The sequence below is a fragment of the Sebastes umbrosus genome, chromosome 7, assembly GCF_015220745.1.
Source record: "Sebastes umbrosus isolate fSebUmb1 chromosome 7, fSebUmb1.pri, whole genome shotgun sequence".
Taxonomy (NCBI): Eukaryota; Metazoa; Chordata; class Actinopteri; order Perciformes; family Sebastidae; genus Sebastes; species Sebastes umbrosus.
This window is the reverse complement of record NC_051275.1, coordinates 13,744,083-13,761,546: the sequence shown is the minus strand read 5'-3', so window position 1 is coordinate 13,761,546 and position 17,464 is coordinate 13,744,083. Positions and strand designations below refer to the sequence as shown.

General features: G+C 41.0%; 1 protein-coding gene across 2 annotated transcripts in view; it reads right to left on the bottom strand.

The window, feature by feature from the left end:
• LOC119491984 (CD166 antigen homolog A-like) overlaps positions 1-17,464 on the bottom strand; it is a 43,580-nt gene that overhangs the window by 1,696 nt on the left and 24,420 nt on the right. The window contains exons 2-15 of one of the 2 annotated variants that reach the window (XM_037776272.1): positions 13,510-13,616; positions 13,062-13,278; positions 12,870-12,934; positions 12,339-12,426; positions 11,596-11,769; positions 8,953-9,077; positions 8,693-8,825; positions 8,239-8,351; positions 8,016-8,142; positions 7,207-7,328; positions 4,092-4,224; positions 2,746-2,778; positions 2,148-2,259; positions 13-148 (exon numbers count right to left, since the gene is read on the bottom strand). In XM_037776272.1, coding sequence (XP_037632200.1) covers positions 46-148; positions 2,148-2,259; positions 2,746-2,778; positions 4,092-4,224; positions 7,207-7,328; positions 8,016-8,142; positions 8,239-8,351; positions 8,693-8,825; positions 8,953-9,077; positions 11,596-11,769; positions 12,339-12,426; positions 12,870-12,934; positions 13,062-13,278; positions 13,510-13,616 — 1,652 coding nt within the window. In that variant the 3' untranslated portion in view covers positions 13-45. The remainder of the gene's footprint in view (positions 1-12; positions 149-2,147; positions 2,260-2,745; positions 2,779-4,091; positions 4,225-7,206; positions 7,329-8,015; positions 8,143-8,238; positions 8,352-8,692; positions 8,826-8,952; positions 9,078-11,595; positions 11,770-12,338; positions 12,427-12,869; positions 12,935-13,061; positions 13,279-13,509; positions 13,617-17,464) is intronic. The other variant, XM_037776273.1, reaches the window with a different exon arrangement.

Below are 17,464 nucleotides of genomic sequence, written 5' to 3'. Positions count from 1 at the left end.
AATGTTTTCTACCTTTCACATTCCCAAAGGATGGTTGCCGTTTCTTTACACCTCAGCTTTTTGGCTGTTCTCCTCCACTTTCTCCTCCAGTTTTTTCTCCTCCTCAGAAGACCCGTTCTCCTTCTCACCAGTCTTCCAGCTTCCTTGCCTGTTTAGAATAAAACTTTGTTACCCGACATGTTGACATTCCTTCCCTCTACAGGCATTTGTGTAAGAAAAACAAACTGTACATGGTATGGAGTGTTCACTACACGTGTGCAGAATAATATCTACTATATCCACTTGTACTTAAAGATCCAGTGTGTAGCATTCAGGGGGATTTATTAGCAGAAATGGAATTTAATATTCATAATTATGTTTTCATCCGTGTGTAATCACCTGAAACTAAGAATTGTTGTGTTTTGTTTTTTTTAGCTTAGAATGAGCCCTTCATATCTACATTGGGAGCGGGTCCTCTTCATTGAGTCTGCCATGTTGCTCCGCCATGTTTCTACAGTAGCCCAGAACGGGCAAACCAAACACTGGCTCCAGAGAAAGCCTTCTGCGTTTTTACATTACCTGAAGGCCACCGTAGTTCTCTGACACATTTGGAAAGGGAGGGGTGAGCAAAAGGGTATTCAGTTGGTTGCAATCTGCAACCTCAACTCTAGATGCCACTAAATTCTATACACTACACAACACACTTAAAGGCAGGGTTGATCAAGATTTTAGAAACATTTTTTGTTATTAGTTGAAAGTCTCATTGCATCCTGACAGCAATCAGTAAATCGAATGCTCTGACAAAAAAAGAAAAGAAAAAGCGACTTTCATTGGAAAACAATGGCAATACTGGGCTTGTTTTATTTATTTATTTATTTTTTTAATTTCTTTTAAATCTAGTGTACTCTTGCTAGTTTCTCAAGATCGTCCACCCTGCCTTTAATGGTTCTGCAAATATGTACTTACATGAGCAAGTTATGTGTTCATGATCAATCAAGAGCTAATTCCCTTAATTTGGTAAATGCAAGGTTGATCACCAAGTGCCAACTGCCCCGGTGCCCAAGACCCCAAGAATATATCAAATATGAAGCTGGAGCCAGCAGGCAGTTAGCTTAACTTAGCTTAGCATAAAGACTGGAAACAGGGGGGGAAATCTAGCCTTGCTCTGTCCAAAGGTAACAAAAATCAGCACCTCTAAAGGTCAATAATTAACACATTATATATATTGTTTGTTAGAGATACAGTGTGTGGGATTTGGTGGCATCTAATGGTGTGGTTGCAGATTGCAACCAACTGAGTACCCCTCCTCTCACTCTTCCCTTTCCAAGACTGCAGTAACGTGAGCGGCCGAGTGCAAAACCGTGGTATAACCATTCGCCTCGCTCAGAGGCCATCCTTACCACAATAACACTACTTTAGGACAAAGGGAACTCAGACGGCGGCAAGCTGTACCATGGTTTTTGACTCTGCGGCTCACGTTACCGCAGTTTCAAAAGCCTGTCGGAGAACTACACTGGCCTTAAGGTAACGTAAAAACGCACAAGGCTTTCTCTAGAGTCAGTGTTTGGTTTGTCTGTTCTGGGCTACTGAGCAACATGGCGGACACCGTGAAGTTGACCCACCCCGATATGTTACACACTGTTCCTTTAAATCTGGACAAAAAGTTTAAAAATGATAAGATAATTTTTTGGGGGGTGGGGGACTTCCTGGACTCTTATCATCACCATGAGGTCGCCTAGCAGGCAAGCGCAAACTCCATGACTCCATGATTAAGTTGTGTTTCAATCAAATCATCCCAAACTATTTTACACACAGAAAAGCTACTTCCAGCATAGAGAGGGCATGAAATGAAGCTGACATATAGTCTGCTGTGTTCTTGAGGGGAACTTGGTGGTGACTAGGTATACAGAGGTGAAACGCAAAGCTACTATCTGTATCTCTTTATTTCAGAAAAATATCTGTATTTGGATTAGCTTAATGGTTTTATGCTGCCATAATACTCCTCTTACTATGTTGTTAAGTTTAGCTGCCAAAATATACCAAATAACATTTGTAGCATAATATTTTGACCATGTACCTAAATTACGTAATAATGCAACTCTAAAAAAAAGATTAGAATTATATAACAGTATAATGATTTGTAGAAAGGTGAATGTTGGATTTCTTACTTGGATTTCTTCATGTAGACCCAGTATGCCAGGCCTATAACCAAAGTGGCGACAAGGAGACCGACTACGACGCCGACCACCAACTTGGTTTGGTCGTTATCCTCCGATTGGTCTGTAAGACAAAATAGAAACATGAGAGACCTGGGTGACACATCTCTGTATGACCCTCCAGCATATGACTGCATACTAACACAGGGAAGAAAAAAACAAAAAAAGCCATTATGTGCAATAAATGCATTGATGAATGGACACATCCGCACTGTACATGGTTATGACTCACTGATTTAAATGTTAATGGCAGATATTCATAGTTAGTGACTCATTTCGTCAGCCAATGGGATTATGGACAATGTTGACATTTTGTCAGGATGCTGGTAACTCCACTCCTCTTATTCTGTGTTTCATTAATGGAAACACACTGTCCAAAGATTGATTTTTTTGTCCAGGTGTAGAGTCCAAGGTGATGTAAAAGGTTAATATTTAATCAAGAGCCTTCTTCCACATTTTATTCCCCCATAGTCTTTACTTACCCTCCCTCCCACCCCCTCCCACCCCCCTCCCACCGATTGTTACAAGCAAGAAGACCGCTACAACTTACCTTGTTTATGCATTCTCACCTCATCATCATTTACTGAAATCAGATATAAAGTAAAATTAACTTCCAAAACAAAAAGAAAACAAGCTTGATGTCCAGAAAAAAAAATACCACTCTGCCTCTATTCTACTTTTGCATGCAAGTAGGAAGAAAAGAGGGAACAGATTAAATCCAGCATCCCAACATACACACCACTGAGTGAAAGGGGGGGAAAAGAGAGGTGAAATGCTGTCTCAAACACGCAGGAATGAGTAAGCAAGGGAGAGCAAGGAATGATATAAACACTGCACATTTTTGGACAATAGTGTGTACGAAGTGCTAAGTGCATGCATCGATTACATTTTGACAGTGGTGAGGTGATAGTTAGAAGTTAGATCTTCCCTCAGGGATCATCAAAAGGCAAACAACCAAATACCAAACAGAAATCTGTTAAAAGCAAAAATAAATGCTTCTAATTTATACATCATGTGGTTTTCCTCTCATATTTTACCATTTAGCTTTTTCTAGTATGGACTGACATTTTTGATTAAAGTAAACTGATTGGTTGATTATTAGGGCTGTCAAAGTTAACGCGATAACGCGTTAATGCAAATTTGTTTTAATGCCACTAATTGCTTCAACGCATTAATGCAACTTGCAATTTTTAGGTGGTAGCGGGCTCAGTTTTAAAGGTAGAGTGAAGATACTGGTATCATATGAAACTAAAAAAACCTAAGGAATCCATTGGTACCAATCATGTCACACTAGCTTATCGTGACAAAGCTTAAAAAATGCTCCAAACTTATGCTAAATTTAGACGAGGAAAAACTGGCATGGGCATTTTTCAAAGGGGTCCCTTGACCTCTGACCTCAAGATATGTGAATGAAAATGGGTTCTATGGGTAGTATCTCCTTTACGATCCACTTTATGATAATCACATGCAGTTTGGGGCACGTCATTGTTTTGTGTTGTTAGTTGATTTCCAATAATACATATACTGTATACATACATTTGCATGAAGCAGCATATTTTCCCACTCCCCACGTTGATAAGGGTATTAAATAATTGACAAATCTCCCTTTACGGTACATTCCGAAAAGATAAAAAATGCGCGATTAAATATTTTAATCAATTGTCAACCCTATTGATTTATGTGTATATCAGAAGGGTCAGCCCTAAAAGGTGATTTAAAAAAAAAAAAACCTTAAGTGCGTTTACCCTTACCTAGTTTTTATCCAAGCATTTCAACATCATGTAAAGTCAACATGCAGACAGAAAGAGTTAGTGAGCAGAGTAGGAAAACATCTACAAAGGCAGATAGTCTTTAGGAAAAACACGGACTATACTAGGCCTACCGCTTTGTACTTACCGAATGACACATTTATAGTGCTGCTATCTACGCCAAACTCATTGGCAACCGTGCAAGAGACAGTCAGATTCGCAGTAGGCACGACTTTGATTTTGTGTATTATCTTTCCGTTGACGAAGGGACTCTCATCAAGCTGAACGATAAGAGAAAAACACAAACGTTAGTATTCACATATCTTCCTTCACATTGTTTCTAACAGTTGCATGTGAGAAGTAGGTGTATTGTACCACTGGGGGGCGACGTTGGATCGATCTGTGACTCAGCCTTTCCATGACAAAGCGTGCGCCTCTGGGATATAGACACTTTGAGTCTCAGAGGAATACCCCCAGACACAAAGACAAACTGCCAACACCCTTTTCATGTCCTCTACACATACAAGAGGATGTGGCAATTTTGTAAATAACCATCGCTGAGCCTGTATTCAAGCCTTGCGTTATTATCTCTGTGAATAGGCTTTAAAAGGATGGGACGAGAGGAGGGAAAATAAACTTTGACTAAAATGCATAATTGTGTGCTATCTCTAAAATGCATTGTCCTTCAGTGAAAGAGTTGTGTGCACCTTTGGAGTTGATTAATTATGACACACAGGTTCAGGGTTTTTGAGGTTAGGCACTGACTGAAAGGCTTGAAAAGAATTGTAACCATCCCACACAGTGCCTCGAGTTCACGTGTAATTCAAACTGATTCATTGAGTGGTTCTGCTATCAGTGAGCACACAGGTACGCCACAGAAACAGAAGAGGAGAAAAAAAGGTCCATTTAAAAGGGATTGTCTTCATGACAGTCTGGTGAGAAAAATACTGTGTTTGAGAGCCTCGGAGAAAATGAAGAGATGTACTCTTTCGAAACACTGAGCACAACCGCCTAGAAATATTTGGACTAGATAAGTGTGGTAGCTGGGGAAAACACTAACAGTGCAAACTGCTATGCACATAACAGGGAGTATTCATTGAGTGGCAAAAGCAAAGCATGGGCTGTCTCAGGACCTAGACACCGGAAAACCTTGGATTTGTTAGCTTCCCCACAATGGCAGGAGGCTTAAACAGACAGCCTTTGTTTAGCCACATCTTCACACCTCTGCTGATGTTATTCATAGGTGTGTTCTGAGGAAAGCAGTGCCATTTATATATGAGCATCTCAGTGGTTTGTCGTCACTGCTTAAAGAGACGTTTACAGCTTCTGGCTGTTCAGTGAAGGAACAAGTGTATTTTCAGAAGTTGTTTGATGAACGAGACACCTAAATAGCACTAAATATAATCACAAAGTGTATCTCTGTAACACTGGCTGCACATAGAAATCATCTACAGTATGTCTCCTTGCTACTTTATTGACAACATATGTAGATGCTGTTGCCTAAACATGTCCCGGCAGTTACTGTACTGCAGGACAAACCGGTTGCTGTTGTCAGAGCATGGATTACTATGACAACCAGTATTGACTTATCCGTCAAAGAATGACTGAATGACTGGCAGAAACATTCAAAGCATTCTGAATGATGTGTCTCTTAAAAACTTTATTTCAAGTGTGATTGTAGGTGGTCAGGAGGACGACATGAAGAATAACCAGGATGTGTGGTCACTCTTTAAAGCTGATATCCATCTTGTTTAGGGCTGCAACTAATGATTATTTAATTGTCGGTTAATCTGTCGATTATTTCCTGATTAATCGATTAGTAGTTTTGGCTATAAAATGTCAGAAAATAGTGAAAAATGCTGATCAGTGTTTCCCAAAGCTCAAGATGACGTCTTGTTTTGTCAAGAACTCAAAAGAAATTCAGTTTATAGTGATAAAGGAATAAAAAAAATTAAAAAAAACAGAAAATATTGACATTTAAGAAACTGGAATTAGAGAATTTGGACTTTTTTTCTTAAAAAATGACTCTACCCGATTAATCCATTATCAAAATATATGGCAATTAATTTAATAGTTGACAACTAATCGATTAATTGATTAATCGTTGCAGCTCTAAATTCTTGTTTTTATAATCAATAAATCTTTACATCCAACTGTGGCGGAAAACGCAAGTTAACAAGCACAGAGGGGAAACTCTCCCCATAATCTGGGATTGAGAAATCGGTTTATCATGTTTGTTAGGTTGCAGTTGTCCTGGATGACGATAAACAATAAACTCAGGTTCAGTTATTGAAATTACGCATAGGCCATTTAAAAGTTATAGTTATATAAATCGCAATCCTTGAGATTTTCATGAAAACAAGCTCTGTTTTATTTGTTATTTATTGTCAGCATTTTTTAGCAAAAGCTCTTCCATGCATCTATATTCATTAATTACTCTCTTTATAGTTATTTTCATTGTTAGTGGCGGAGTACGCCAGTCCCACGCTGGATTAAAAGTGCCTATCTCACACACAAGGGATTCACAGGAAACAATGAGCTCCAGCTTTGCTTTCAGTAAATTACTCGAAAGCTACTCGACCTCTTCATTAAAACAACGTGAGTTTGTTTGGCTGCACTGTGTTACAGATACACTGGTTCAATACATACACTCAAGAAGTGTTTGCTGTAGTAGCCTATTAAACTAAATTTACTGTTACCACAGTAACCAGGACTGAAATCTTAGGGATTATAACTTTATACTGTGCTTCTAAACAACACCTGTTTTTATGAAATGGGCAATTATGGTATGGACTATTTACAGTAGCACTGTGTACACCCGACATGGACTTCCATTTCCACACCCTCATTCACAACAGCTCCCCAATACATCAGATCTCAAGACCGGTGAAATTATCCCGAGCCTACAGTGTGTTTGTCTACGGCTTCGTGCCACATGTTGCCAGTTTACTTTTGGTTTTGAGGAGTTTGTGTGTTGCATCTGCTCCCACTAAAACTCCAACGGTCATCACTCCGGCATGGACACAGAAAGTACCTTGAGTACCAGCGAGTACATTGGACGGTTTGCATTCAGCCTTGCACCACATTAGATCTTGTTAACTGTGTCTATCAATCTAAAAAGAGCCTAGACGTTGTCCGATACCTCCAAACATCCAGCCAAAGTTAAAGTATCCCAGTATCCTAAGAACTAATTCTGTAAGAGTGTATGTGTGTGTGTGTGTGTGCGTGTGTGTGTGTGTGTGTGTGTGTGTGTGTGTGCATACCGAGGTGCCGTTGATGCTCCAGGAAACGGCAGGCTTTGGAACACCTTCAGCCTCACAAATCAGGACATCGTGTTTGCCGTCTTCACCGCGCGCTTTGGTCAGCTGTTTGATGACTGGAGCACCTGCAACAGGATGTAACTCTTCAGATACATCTGAATGAGCGCATGTGTGGTGTGAATGGTTGCATATCGTTCGTGCACATACACAGGATGAGTGGGGAGAGTCCTTACTGAAAGGGATAGCTTGACATTTTTGGGAAATGCGCTTTTTCACTTTCTTGCTGAGAGATAGACAAAAAGATTGATACCACTCTCTATATAGATGGCAAGTATAGAGCTACGGCCAACAGCCGTAGGGGAACAACTAGCCTGGCTCTGTCTAAAGGCAACAAAGTGTGCCGACGAGCACCTCTACAGCTCACTAATTAACAGGTTGTATCTCGTTTAATCCGTACAAAAACCAAAGTGTAAAAAAAACAAATTGTTGTTGTGAGTAACTTCCTGGATCATATCTGCTGGTTGCCTGACAACCCATCATAAAACAATTTTACACTTTGGATTTTCTGTACAAATGAAACAATTATTTGTGAACTTGTTTTTATCTTGATTTTGTAACCTTAGCCCAGAGTCAGGCTAGCTGTTTCTCCGTGTTTCCAGTATTTAAGTAAAGATAATCTAACCTGCTGCTGGCTGCAGCTTCATGTTGACCGTACAGACATGAGAGTGGTATAAATCTTCTCATCCAGCACTCAGCAGCAAAGCGAATAATCGTATTTCCCAACAATCTCTGAGTTTCCTCCGCGTCCTTACCTTCGACAGCCAGTTCAAGAACAGCTTTTCGACTGAGGAGCCCCATCGTCACCTCGCACTCGTAACTACCAGAGTCGGCGAAAGTCAGCGTGGTAAACTTGGGCTCTTTGTCCAGTTTAACATTGTCCTGAATTAAATGAAAAAGGAAACCAGCACGGTCAATAACATCCACAAAGTTTTCTTTACCCGCTTCAGGCTTTGTTGTATAAAAGATTGCTTTTACCTTTGTCCAGGAGACCTTGGAGTCTCCGGAGGCATCAATCTGGAAAGTCAGATCCAAGGCCTCACCGGCACTCTTGACGATATTTCCAGAGGGGCTTAAATTGATGTCTAGGTCTAACAAGAGAGAAGAGGACGGTGAAAAGATTGTTCAGATGCCTGACAAGGGTCGAAACATTCCTGTTGTTAACCACACAACCCTGTACTTGGCTCGCTGCCCTGCAGATGCAGCTTATTAGAGGCGGCGTGGTTGACACAACACTTTTCTCCACAAAGCACAGTAAGACAGGTGAGGCTGACAGAGAGAGACATTAGGACTTTCTTTTTTCATTAGCAAAAAACTTTTCGCTTTCATGGCAACAAACAAGGAAAGAAAATTACGCTGATGACGATGCCGGCATGTGGCAAAATTGCGGTAATTTCCACTTTTTCAACAAACACATGTTTAGGTCTCTTACAGTTGACTGTGATGTCCTTGGATGCTTCCATTGTCGGGTCGTCAACAAGGGAGCATTTGTATTCGCCAGTGGTGTCACGCGAGACGTTCGTGATGGTGTAAGTATCGGCGTTCTCCACTTTCACCAACTTTCCCTTCAAAGACACGCAAACAATGGTGGGGGATTAGTTTACGATGCCTTATTGAAGAAAAACAACACAATAAGAATGAATGGAAGCGCATCGACTCTCTATGAGATATTGATGAGCTTGTGCACCTTACCTTAAGGTGGAAGTTAAAGGTGGTGGGAGCAGGGTTACCGTCCGCCACACACTTCAGAGTCACATTGTCTCCTTCTACCAGAGGCTCCTGAGCAGAGACCTGGAGGACGATGTTCTCTGTGGAGTCTGCACAAAAAAAATCGGAGACAGAAAGTCAGAGAGGGGATATATGTGAGGGTGGAGGGCGTATTAAACTATGCATGAAACTTTGTGCTACAGTATTGGTTATGACCAACTTCTGAGGAGATGGCTGAATTGCAGTCACATTCTGAGGCGCTAGACCAAACGATGCTTTGAAATCTCAATATTTCTGCTCCATCTGAGGAAAACTCTTCACATTTCTGATAAGAAAGTGTTCCGGCACTTTTACATTTTACTTTAAAGGCCACGTCGAGCAGGTAACTTCAATATTTAATGCAGCGTTCGGTTTGGATCCCACTACAGAGCTACAGAATCCACACCTCATTTTTCAACTGTCACCATTAAAGGTGCTGCTACTGTTGTCTTTTTTTGGCTGGAAGCAAAAGGATGACATAAAAAAAACTGTTAATATAGTCTGGAAAAAATAACACAGGCGGCGGTCTGTCTCCACTGGCTACGGCTCGGATTTTTTAAAAGAAGTCTTTCTGGGTCTTTGTTGAGAGCTTGTGGGTCAGGAGCTGCTGCTGATGTAGTCCTGAAAAGCCCAGCGAGACACAGTGTGTGATGTTGAACATCTTCAATTAAATAGTCAGGCTTTTGTTACCTTTGACTGCGTTTTTAAATTCATGTCATATTAAGTAATATTTGTCTGGCAGCAGTTTACTCTTCAAAAATCTAACAAAATCTCATTACAGTGAATTAAAAACATACACCCTTAAATAATTGAAGCTCAGAATTTAAAACAGCACCACTTTTTTGCTCGTCAATACTTAAAAAAATAGGTTTTTAAAAAGTGGATAAAAAATCTATGTAATGCTCCCAGGGGGGAAAAAGCACAGATTCTACCAAGAAAGTTCTTAAACAGATCAACCTGGTAAAAAGCAAATGTGAGTGGTTTTCTACAGGTGGAGAAACCCTCTGCTGCAGTGTTGTTTTTCTAACCTTCCATCTGCAAAATCAGAATACAATCATACAGAATACTTGCTTTAAAGCTTCAGTAGGCAGAATATTTTTGGCATCATTTCGCAAAAAATCCATAATAACCTTTCAGCATATTGTAATTCAAGTGTTCTGAGAGACTTCTGCACCTCCTCTTGGCTCTGTTTTCAGGCTTTAAAAAATCTAGCCTGTTACGGGAGACTTTGAAAAATGTTACTTTGTAAAATGAGAAAGTTTGCTCCGACTAGTGGGCGGTGCTTGGTATTTCCTCAACTGATCTCAACATAGCTACCGGGTCACAAACTTTCTCATTTTACAGCTAAACAGTACACTACAAGATATTTCTGAAAACATTTGATGTGAGAAATAGGCATTACAGTAACAGAATATTGATTCATATTTGATCAGCGCTGCCTAGTTTGACCGTTTGGTTCGAGGTTCGCGAGTAATTGACAGCTGCTCAGAGACGGCAAGGCTCTAGCTCGGCTCTGCTTGGTTGTTTTCTGTGAAATTTTGCAGATGCCGTTAGGAGCACCGGAGGACACACTGGAACATGAATTTTTTTCAGATTACCTGTCTCATGCACTACTGTCAGGATATAGTGACCGTTTTATAAAAATAACTTCTTTAATCATATTTGCTCCATTTCTACCCACTGCTGCTTTAAGTCTGCACAACTGTCCATTTTTTCCTTTTTTAAGAATAGAAAATATTTAGAAATTTGTAGTCTGCAGTTGGATTTGGATCTCTACCAAAATACCCAAGGTGACAGACAATCACGAGATACATGTGCCAGATTTTCTTTTTTTTGTTTCATAATGTATATGGACATACCGAAAAAATAAGTGAGGAAAGCATACCTGTTCACTTTCTTGCAGAGAGTTAGGTGAGAGGTTAGATACCACTCTGTTAAATATGAAGCTACAGCAGGAGACAGTCAGCTTAGCTCAGCATAAAGACTGGAAACAGGGAGAAACATGTAGCCTGGCTCTGTGCAAAGGTAAACAATCCACCTACCGGCACCTCTACAGCTCACTCGTTAACTGGAGAAAAAATAATATGTTTACCGATGGACCTTGCCAGGCTAGTTGTTTCCCCCTGTAGCTGTAGGCTGTAGCTTTGTATTTACGGTGCTGCCACGAGAGTGGTATCGATCTTCTCGTCTAACTCTCGGTGAGAAAGCGAATATTTCTCAAAATGTCAAACTAATCCTTTAAGAAATCCTTTTTTTGGAAAATGTGTGGATCCACAGCTGGATCCTGATCTGCAACAAATACGACCCACCTGCTCCTCGGCACATGATGCAACTTTACATTAAATATTACTATAAGTCTGTGAGCAGGTTTTTGAAATCCTGCAAACAAGTTAAAAGAAATACTTCCTTTGGAGAGGTAAATGTAGGACAGGAGTATTAACTTTTCATAGTCTGTGGTGATGATGTAACTGAAAAAAAACCCTAGCTCTTTTTGTCGTTTATTTTGTGCAGAAGTTAATATAACAACAGCTCCTCTGCAGATGGTGCGCTGTGTCCAGTGAAGGTTGTTAGTGGGGTTCGAGGACTCACAGGTGACGGTGAAGGTCACCGGAGAGGACACCAGCTCTGCGCCCACGGTGTGCTGAGTGCTGCATCTGAACTCGGCGTCCGTGTCTCCCTTCTCGGCCGAGTACTCCAGTACGGAGGAGGTGGTTGAAAGGCCAGTAACAGGGTCCACCAGCACCGAGGCTTGTATGGAAATCCCTAGACGAAAAACAAACAACTCTGTCTGAAAACGGTGTAATGACCAGAAACACTGCATTCACACTGTCAGCGAGTGCAGCACAATTCATCACTTAATGATTAGTAAGGAATTATTGATTTCTTAAGTAAGTAGCCGTGTTATAGGCGGGATAATGTACAGCTAGTGGGTCATTGTTGTGAAATAAACCCCCTCAGGGTTTATTTCACAACAATGACCGGCTCGCTGTACATTATCCCACTTATAACGCGGCTACTTACTTAAGAAATCAATAATTTGACACAAACACTTTCCGCCAGAGTCCAACATCAGAACTGCGCCCATAGCAACGGTCTGTCATATATAGCAACAATCTGCTATAAAGAAATAACAGACCGTAGAACGCCGTGATTGACTAATCAGAATCGAGCATTCAACAAAGCCGTGTGACAATTTACAGTAACTCTCACAGTCAGAGAGAATAAATACATCCGTGTATGTAATATTTATAAATGTCAGCACTCAAAGCTGAAGAGCTCAAGAGCTGTTTTGTTGACATTTATAATCATCCAACAGAATAAAGAATACACACCTTTCCCATCAGCCACCAGAGGTGTGTTGTTCTTAAGCCATGTGATATTTGCAGCTGGATTGGCGTCTTCTGCGAAACATGTTCCCAGCTGTAGAACACATAAAAAATAAAATAAAACTTGAGAAAAAAATAGCCTGCACTTGAACTTGAAGACAAAAAATATTGGGGAAAAAAATCACCATTTCATGAATTTCGAATAAATCTGCATCTTTTTAAATGACCAAACATCTGAGCAAATTAGCTATTTTAGCGCCTTTCCGGCATTTGAGGACTAAGTCGTTTTCTACGCAATAGACCATGAAATGCCCAGAGCCTTTCTAAAGCCCCTCAGATCCTTTGGGTATTTTAATTGCAGTAGGGGGGATTCTGCTCTTTACTAATTCATGAGAATCACTTCAAAGAACTCATTACTGTAGTAACATGGTCTCTGCTACGCCTCGAGATACCTCTGCTCAAGTGAGGGGATTTCCCTTGATGGTTTACTGCTTAAAATAATGTAGGTATAAGCAATGTTTATCATTAAAAACCCACCTTAGTAAGTTTGCCAATCTCTAGTTCCTCTGCTTTGTCAGAAATCTCCAGGCCTGCCGGCGCCTCTACAATGCATAAAAAAAAATGTGTTAATGAACAGTGTGATTTATGTGCTGCATGTCAGTCATTATGGCACTGTAACTAAAGCCAGGAAAAGAAAGTTATTTTAGGCGTATGCCAGCTTGTACTCACTGTAGATCACCACATTAACTGGATATTCTAGGATGTCGGCTCCAACCGCCACCATGCAGATGAAAGAGCGTTGGTCGGTCAGCTTGGCTTCAGAAAGCAGCAGGCTGAAGTTGGCAGCCATGCTAACACGGTCCTTGTATTCATCAGTGGCGCTGATTGAGACATCATGGTCATTCCGCTTGACCAATAGGTCTCCTGAAATTCCCTCTCTTTTGTCCTGGAGAGCAGAGCAGAGTACACTTCACACACATGGCATTGACTTCCAGTTCAGATAGAAAGCACACAGCGTTTTGTTCCACGCCCCGCTGTTTATGCAGTGTCATATGGAGGGACAGACGCGGTCTAATGCGCTTCATATGCACTCAGACTGGGCGTGGTCGGCACATGATGAGTGGGTGTCAGACGGACTTCACCATTTTGAATCTATTGACCTCCGGCTGTGACTTACATATTTCCATTTAGTGATCAGGACGTCCTCTGCTTTCAGGGCTCCGTTGTTGCACGGGATCTCGAGTGTTTCCTCATACAGGCCGATAACGGTCTCAAAACCTCTGACTGCGAAAGAGAAAAGCAGAGACGCAATTTTCAATTACTTTTTTCAGAAGGGCTAATCTGGTCAGCTCCAACACAGCATGAATTTTTTTGACTGAAAATTGAAATCCGTTATTATTCTGAATGCTTCAAAGTCCCCTCTTTCTGCACATACTTGACTGACATTTATCAATAGCACTTAGTGTTCGCCTACATACTGTATACTAAGAACAGCAGTTTCTATAGAGTTCTGTTAATTTTACAGCTGCCTTGGTTATAAGAAAAAGAAACCTGCCCTAAATGTCTTTGAAAACATCGCCATGGAGACAAAGTGCTTGAGAGGGGGGGATGGGAGGAGGGTGCCAGCAGAAGAGTCTCAATGGGCTCCAATGAGGGGTTAGAGCCAGAGGGCTCCTGGGAAGAGGAGGCTGCCATGGCCCGACTGAAAATGAGGTGCTGCTCAGTTGCTTTGATATTCAGATTCACATTTCAGACCTCTGCCGAGTTCAGGCGAAGTTAACGCACGAGTGGAGACGAAAATCTGACAGCTAAGATCCAAAACAGCTCATCAGCCGTTCAGCAAAGTGTAAGAGAACAAAGCAGTGGCCAAACCAGTTTCCATCTGTTGAATCAGAGCCAAATAATGTTCGTGGATTTTTACAGGAAACGTGCAAAAACAATGAAGATGCTCATTTCTGTGTGCAGTCAACCCTGAAAATATGTGATTGTATTCATGCACAACAAAACCGCTACAAATTATGCCATTTCTGCACTGCAACTAAAGTTTCACTTTCCCTCTTAACTAACCTTTAAAGGTTCCGTCAGAGCGGTGCAAAGATGGTGCGGTTAATTCATTTGCTTTGTGCGTGATACTCATTTGAATCCTGTTTGAATGAGGGTAAATACTTTTACTATGGTTACCATTGTCTACATCAGGAGAGAGTAACAACTGGGACCCGGAGGGCGTATTTGCACAGTTGCTCGTGTTGTCAGGATGAGCACGAACGTCCGCCTCCTACTCCGTCTGTTTTGTTTCCCACAGGTTAAACCCCCTCTTATCAAGTGTCATCTTCACATCGAGACAATTAAATAAGTTCCCCAAGTGGTTTCTGTAGTCCTGTAATGCGTTGCCTCACTAAAGATACACGACGAGATCAAACAGTTTTCCTCGACTCAACACGGTCTGCTATTAATGCCGTCCTCCTGACACTCAGCTGAACGAGTTCACACTCCCGAGTCCCAACACTTGTCACTCATCTTTATGAGCTGTCAGCTCTGAAACAACATTGAGTCTGACGCTGAACTAACCAGAGTCAGGAAAGCCTGTCAGTAAAGCCGCTACTGCGAGCAGATGACAAACAACAGACAATTTGATAATGTGATTTTCTACAGGGCATGTTCTGCTTCATGATTAGCTCTGTGCTGTATTTCCTTTTTAAGTTATTTCCTGTCATTGTTTTTTAATGATGTGACTAACCCTGCCCCCTGGCCACAAGTCTAACTTTAAAGGATTAGCTCCACATTTGGGAAATATACTTATTTCTCTCGGGGAAAGTAAGACGAGAAGATCGATACCAGTAATGCGTCTGTTAAATATGAAGCTACAGCCTGCAGCCGGTTAGCTCGGCCTTGCTTAAAGACTGGAAACAGGGGGAAAGAGCTGGCCTGGCTCTGTCCAAAGGTGACTAAATTCACCTGCTAGCACCTCTTTTGGCAAAAAAGTGAATAGGTGTATTTTCCAAAATTTCAAACTATGCCTTTAATAGCTCAACCTAACACTGGCTGCTTCATGCACATACACAAGTAGGCTTATATGCCACATTTTTTCATCTTCAAGTGGAAATAATCAAAACAAAAAGACCGAACTAAATACCATTAGTAGGTTTCCTAATTCACTTTGACATCCACATAAAATTAGCTAGATAAACGGATGTTAAAACATCAGGAATTACCAATAGGCTAAAGAACAGAGAACAAAAGGGGCTTTAAAAACATATGAGGTAATAGCTGTGTGTGATGACTATAACCACTGATTAAAGCTATCTGTGAGCGTCAAAGCACAAAGCAGTGTAACCCACCCAATAAAAACTATTTGAGAAACACAGATACCGCCGCACGTCACCCACATAGATACAATCCCTGCATTTAAATAAGGCTCCGCGACATTTAATAGTGACAGCGCGGGACAAAACAAACCTCCTCGCCACATTTCAACCGCTGACAGTTTTACTAGGAATTCTTCGCCAAACACGGGGATAAGCTCTGTCACTTGTCAACTGCAGTGCAGTACAATTACAACTAGTTCCTGCATTGATTTCTCTTATTATCCATGATATGCCACACCTAGAACCTGATCCTCTCGCATCCTAAAATTAATTCAAAGGATTATAAGCTTATTTAGATCGGTCTCAATAAGTGATTTTTGCTTAGTCGAATGTCACCTAGCGCAACTTCAGGTATTTGCACATTTTTCTGCATTATTCATGAATAGTTATCGTGCTATAAGAGCTCTTTTCTTAAGCATTTGATGAAGTTGTATTTGATTGTCTACGTGCGACAAATGGACTGTAAATTTGTGCCTGCATTTCACAGAGCATTGCTCACATCCAGATTTTTTTGCAACTGGGAGTACATCAGTCCGATCCACCTGAAATGGTAATGCAGATTGCTGGTGCGAACACAGCACGCTCATGTAGCCGTCCCACACTCCCCTTGTTTTGTCTTTCTGATGTAAATCTAATGAAACCGACTCTCACGCTTGAATGGGCTTCGGCTACATGTGCAGGTTTCCGGTCCAGGCAGAAAAGATTGCACACGCTGGGCGGAAAACGGAAAATGGAGACATTGTGAATCTATTAGGAGGAGGGAGTTAATGAGCTCTCTGTGCAGGACATGGGCACATGTTTTGCATATGTGTCAAATCCGATGATATCCCTCTACAATTCATTTTTGGAGTTACTTTACCGTGCCAAAAATAGCCTGCCGGCATAGATTATGCGCTACACCTGGGCATGTTGGTGCCAGAATACTCTTAATGGTCGAGAAAACAGCCAAATGTTTTTTTCAGAATCTAGTTGGCAACCGAGTCCACGCGTTTTTTTTCCCAGTGTCGAGCCTCAAACTTCTCGGGAGAGAGCCCTGCACATCCTGCTCTGCCCAATCTTACGACTGTTAAGTAACAAGTGTATTCAGGTTACGCTGCGAGCACTGCAGAGTTGGAGAGGTTATCGCTCTTCCTGTATAATAGACTCCTTACATTTCAAATTCAAATAGGCATTTTTGAATATTCAAATAAAGCTGTGTGTTCAGCCTCTCTGAGAACTTTAAAAGAGTCTGCATTAAGGAAAAGGCTTTATCTGCGAAGATTACACTGTTACACAATGAGAATAAATCGCACATGTTGAGTTACAGAAGACAAAGCTCCTGCTGCTTACTGAGATAAGGTAATCCGTCGCCACTAAAGTAGGTGAACAGTGTGACTTCACGTTGGCGAACGCAGGCACGCTACATTATGCATACATAAAATTATCACTTCCAACAGTTGTCTATATGATGAGGGAGCAATGGATACAAACAGTCTAACCCACATGTTTTGCTGCGATTGGCTCTATTTCCAGACCCGACTGCATTCACATAAAAAAATACCTTTTTTTGTTTGCCAGAAAGTCATTCACAGACGAGAACACATACAGTATGTCATCATTCATTCTAATATTATTAATGTTTAGGAGAGAGACTATGAACAAACTGTTATAAAACTCCAATAGCAGAAATATAAATAGTAAAATAAACATTTAATCGCGATTAATCGCATGATTGTCCATAGTTAATCGCAATTAAACACATGATTGTCCATAGTTAATCGCAATTAA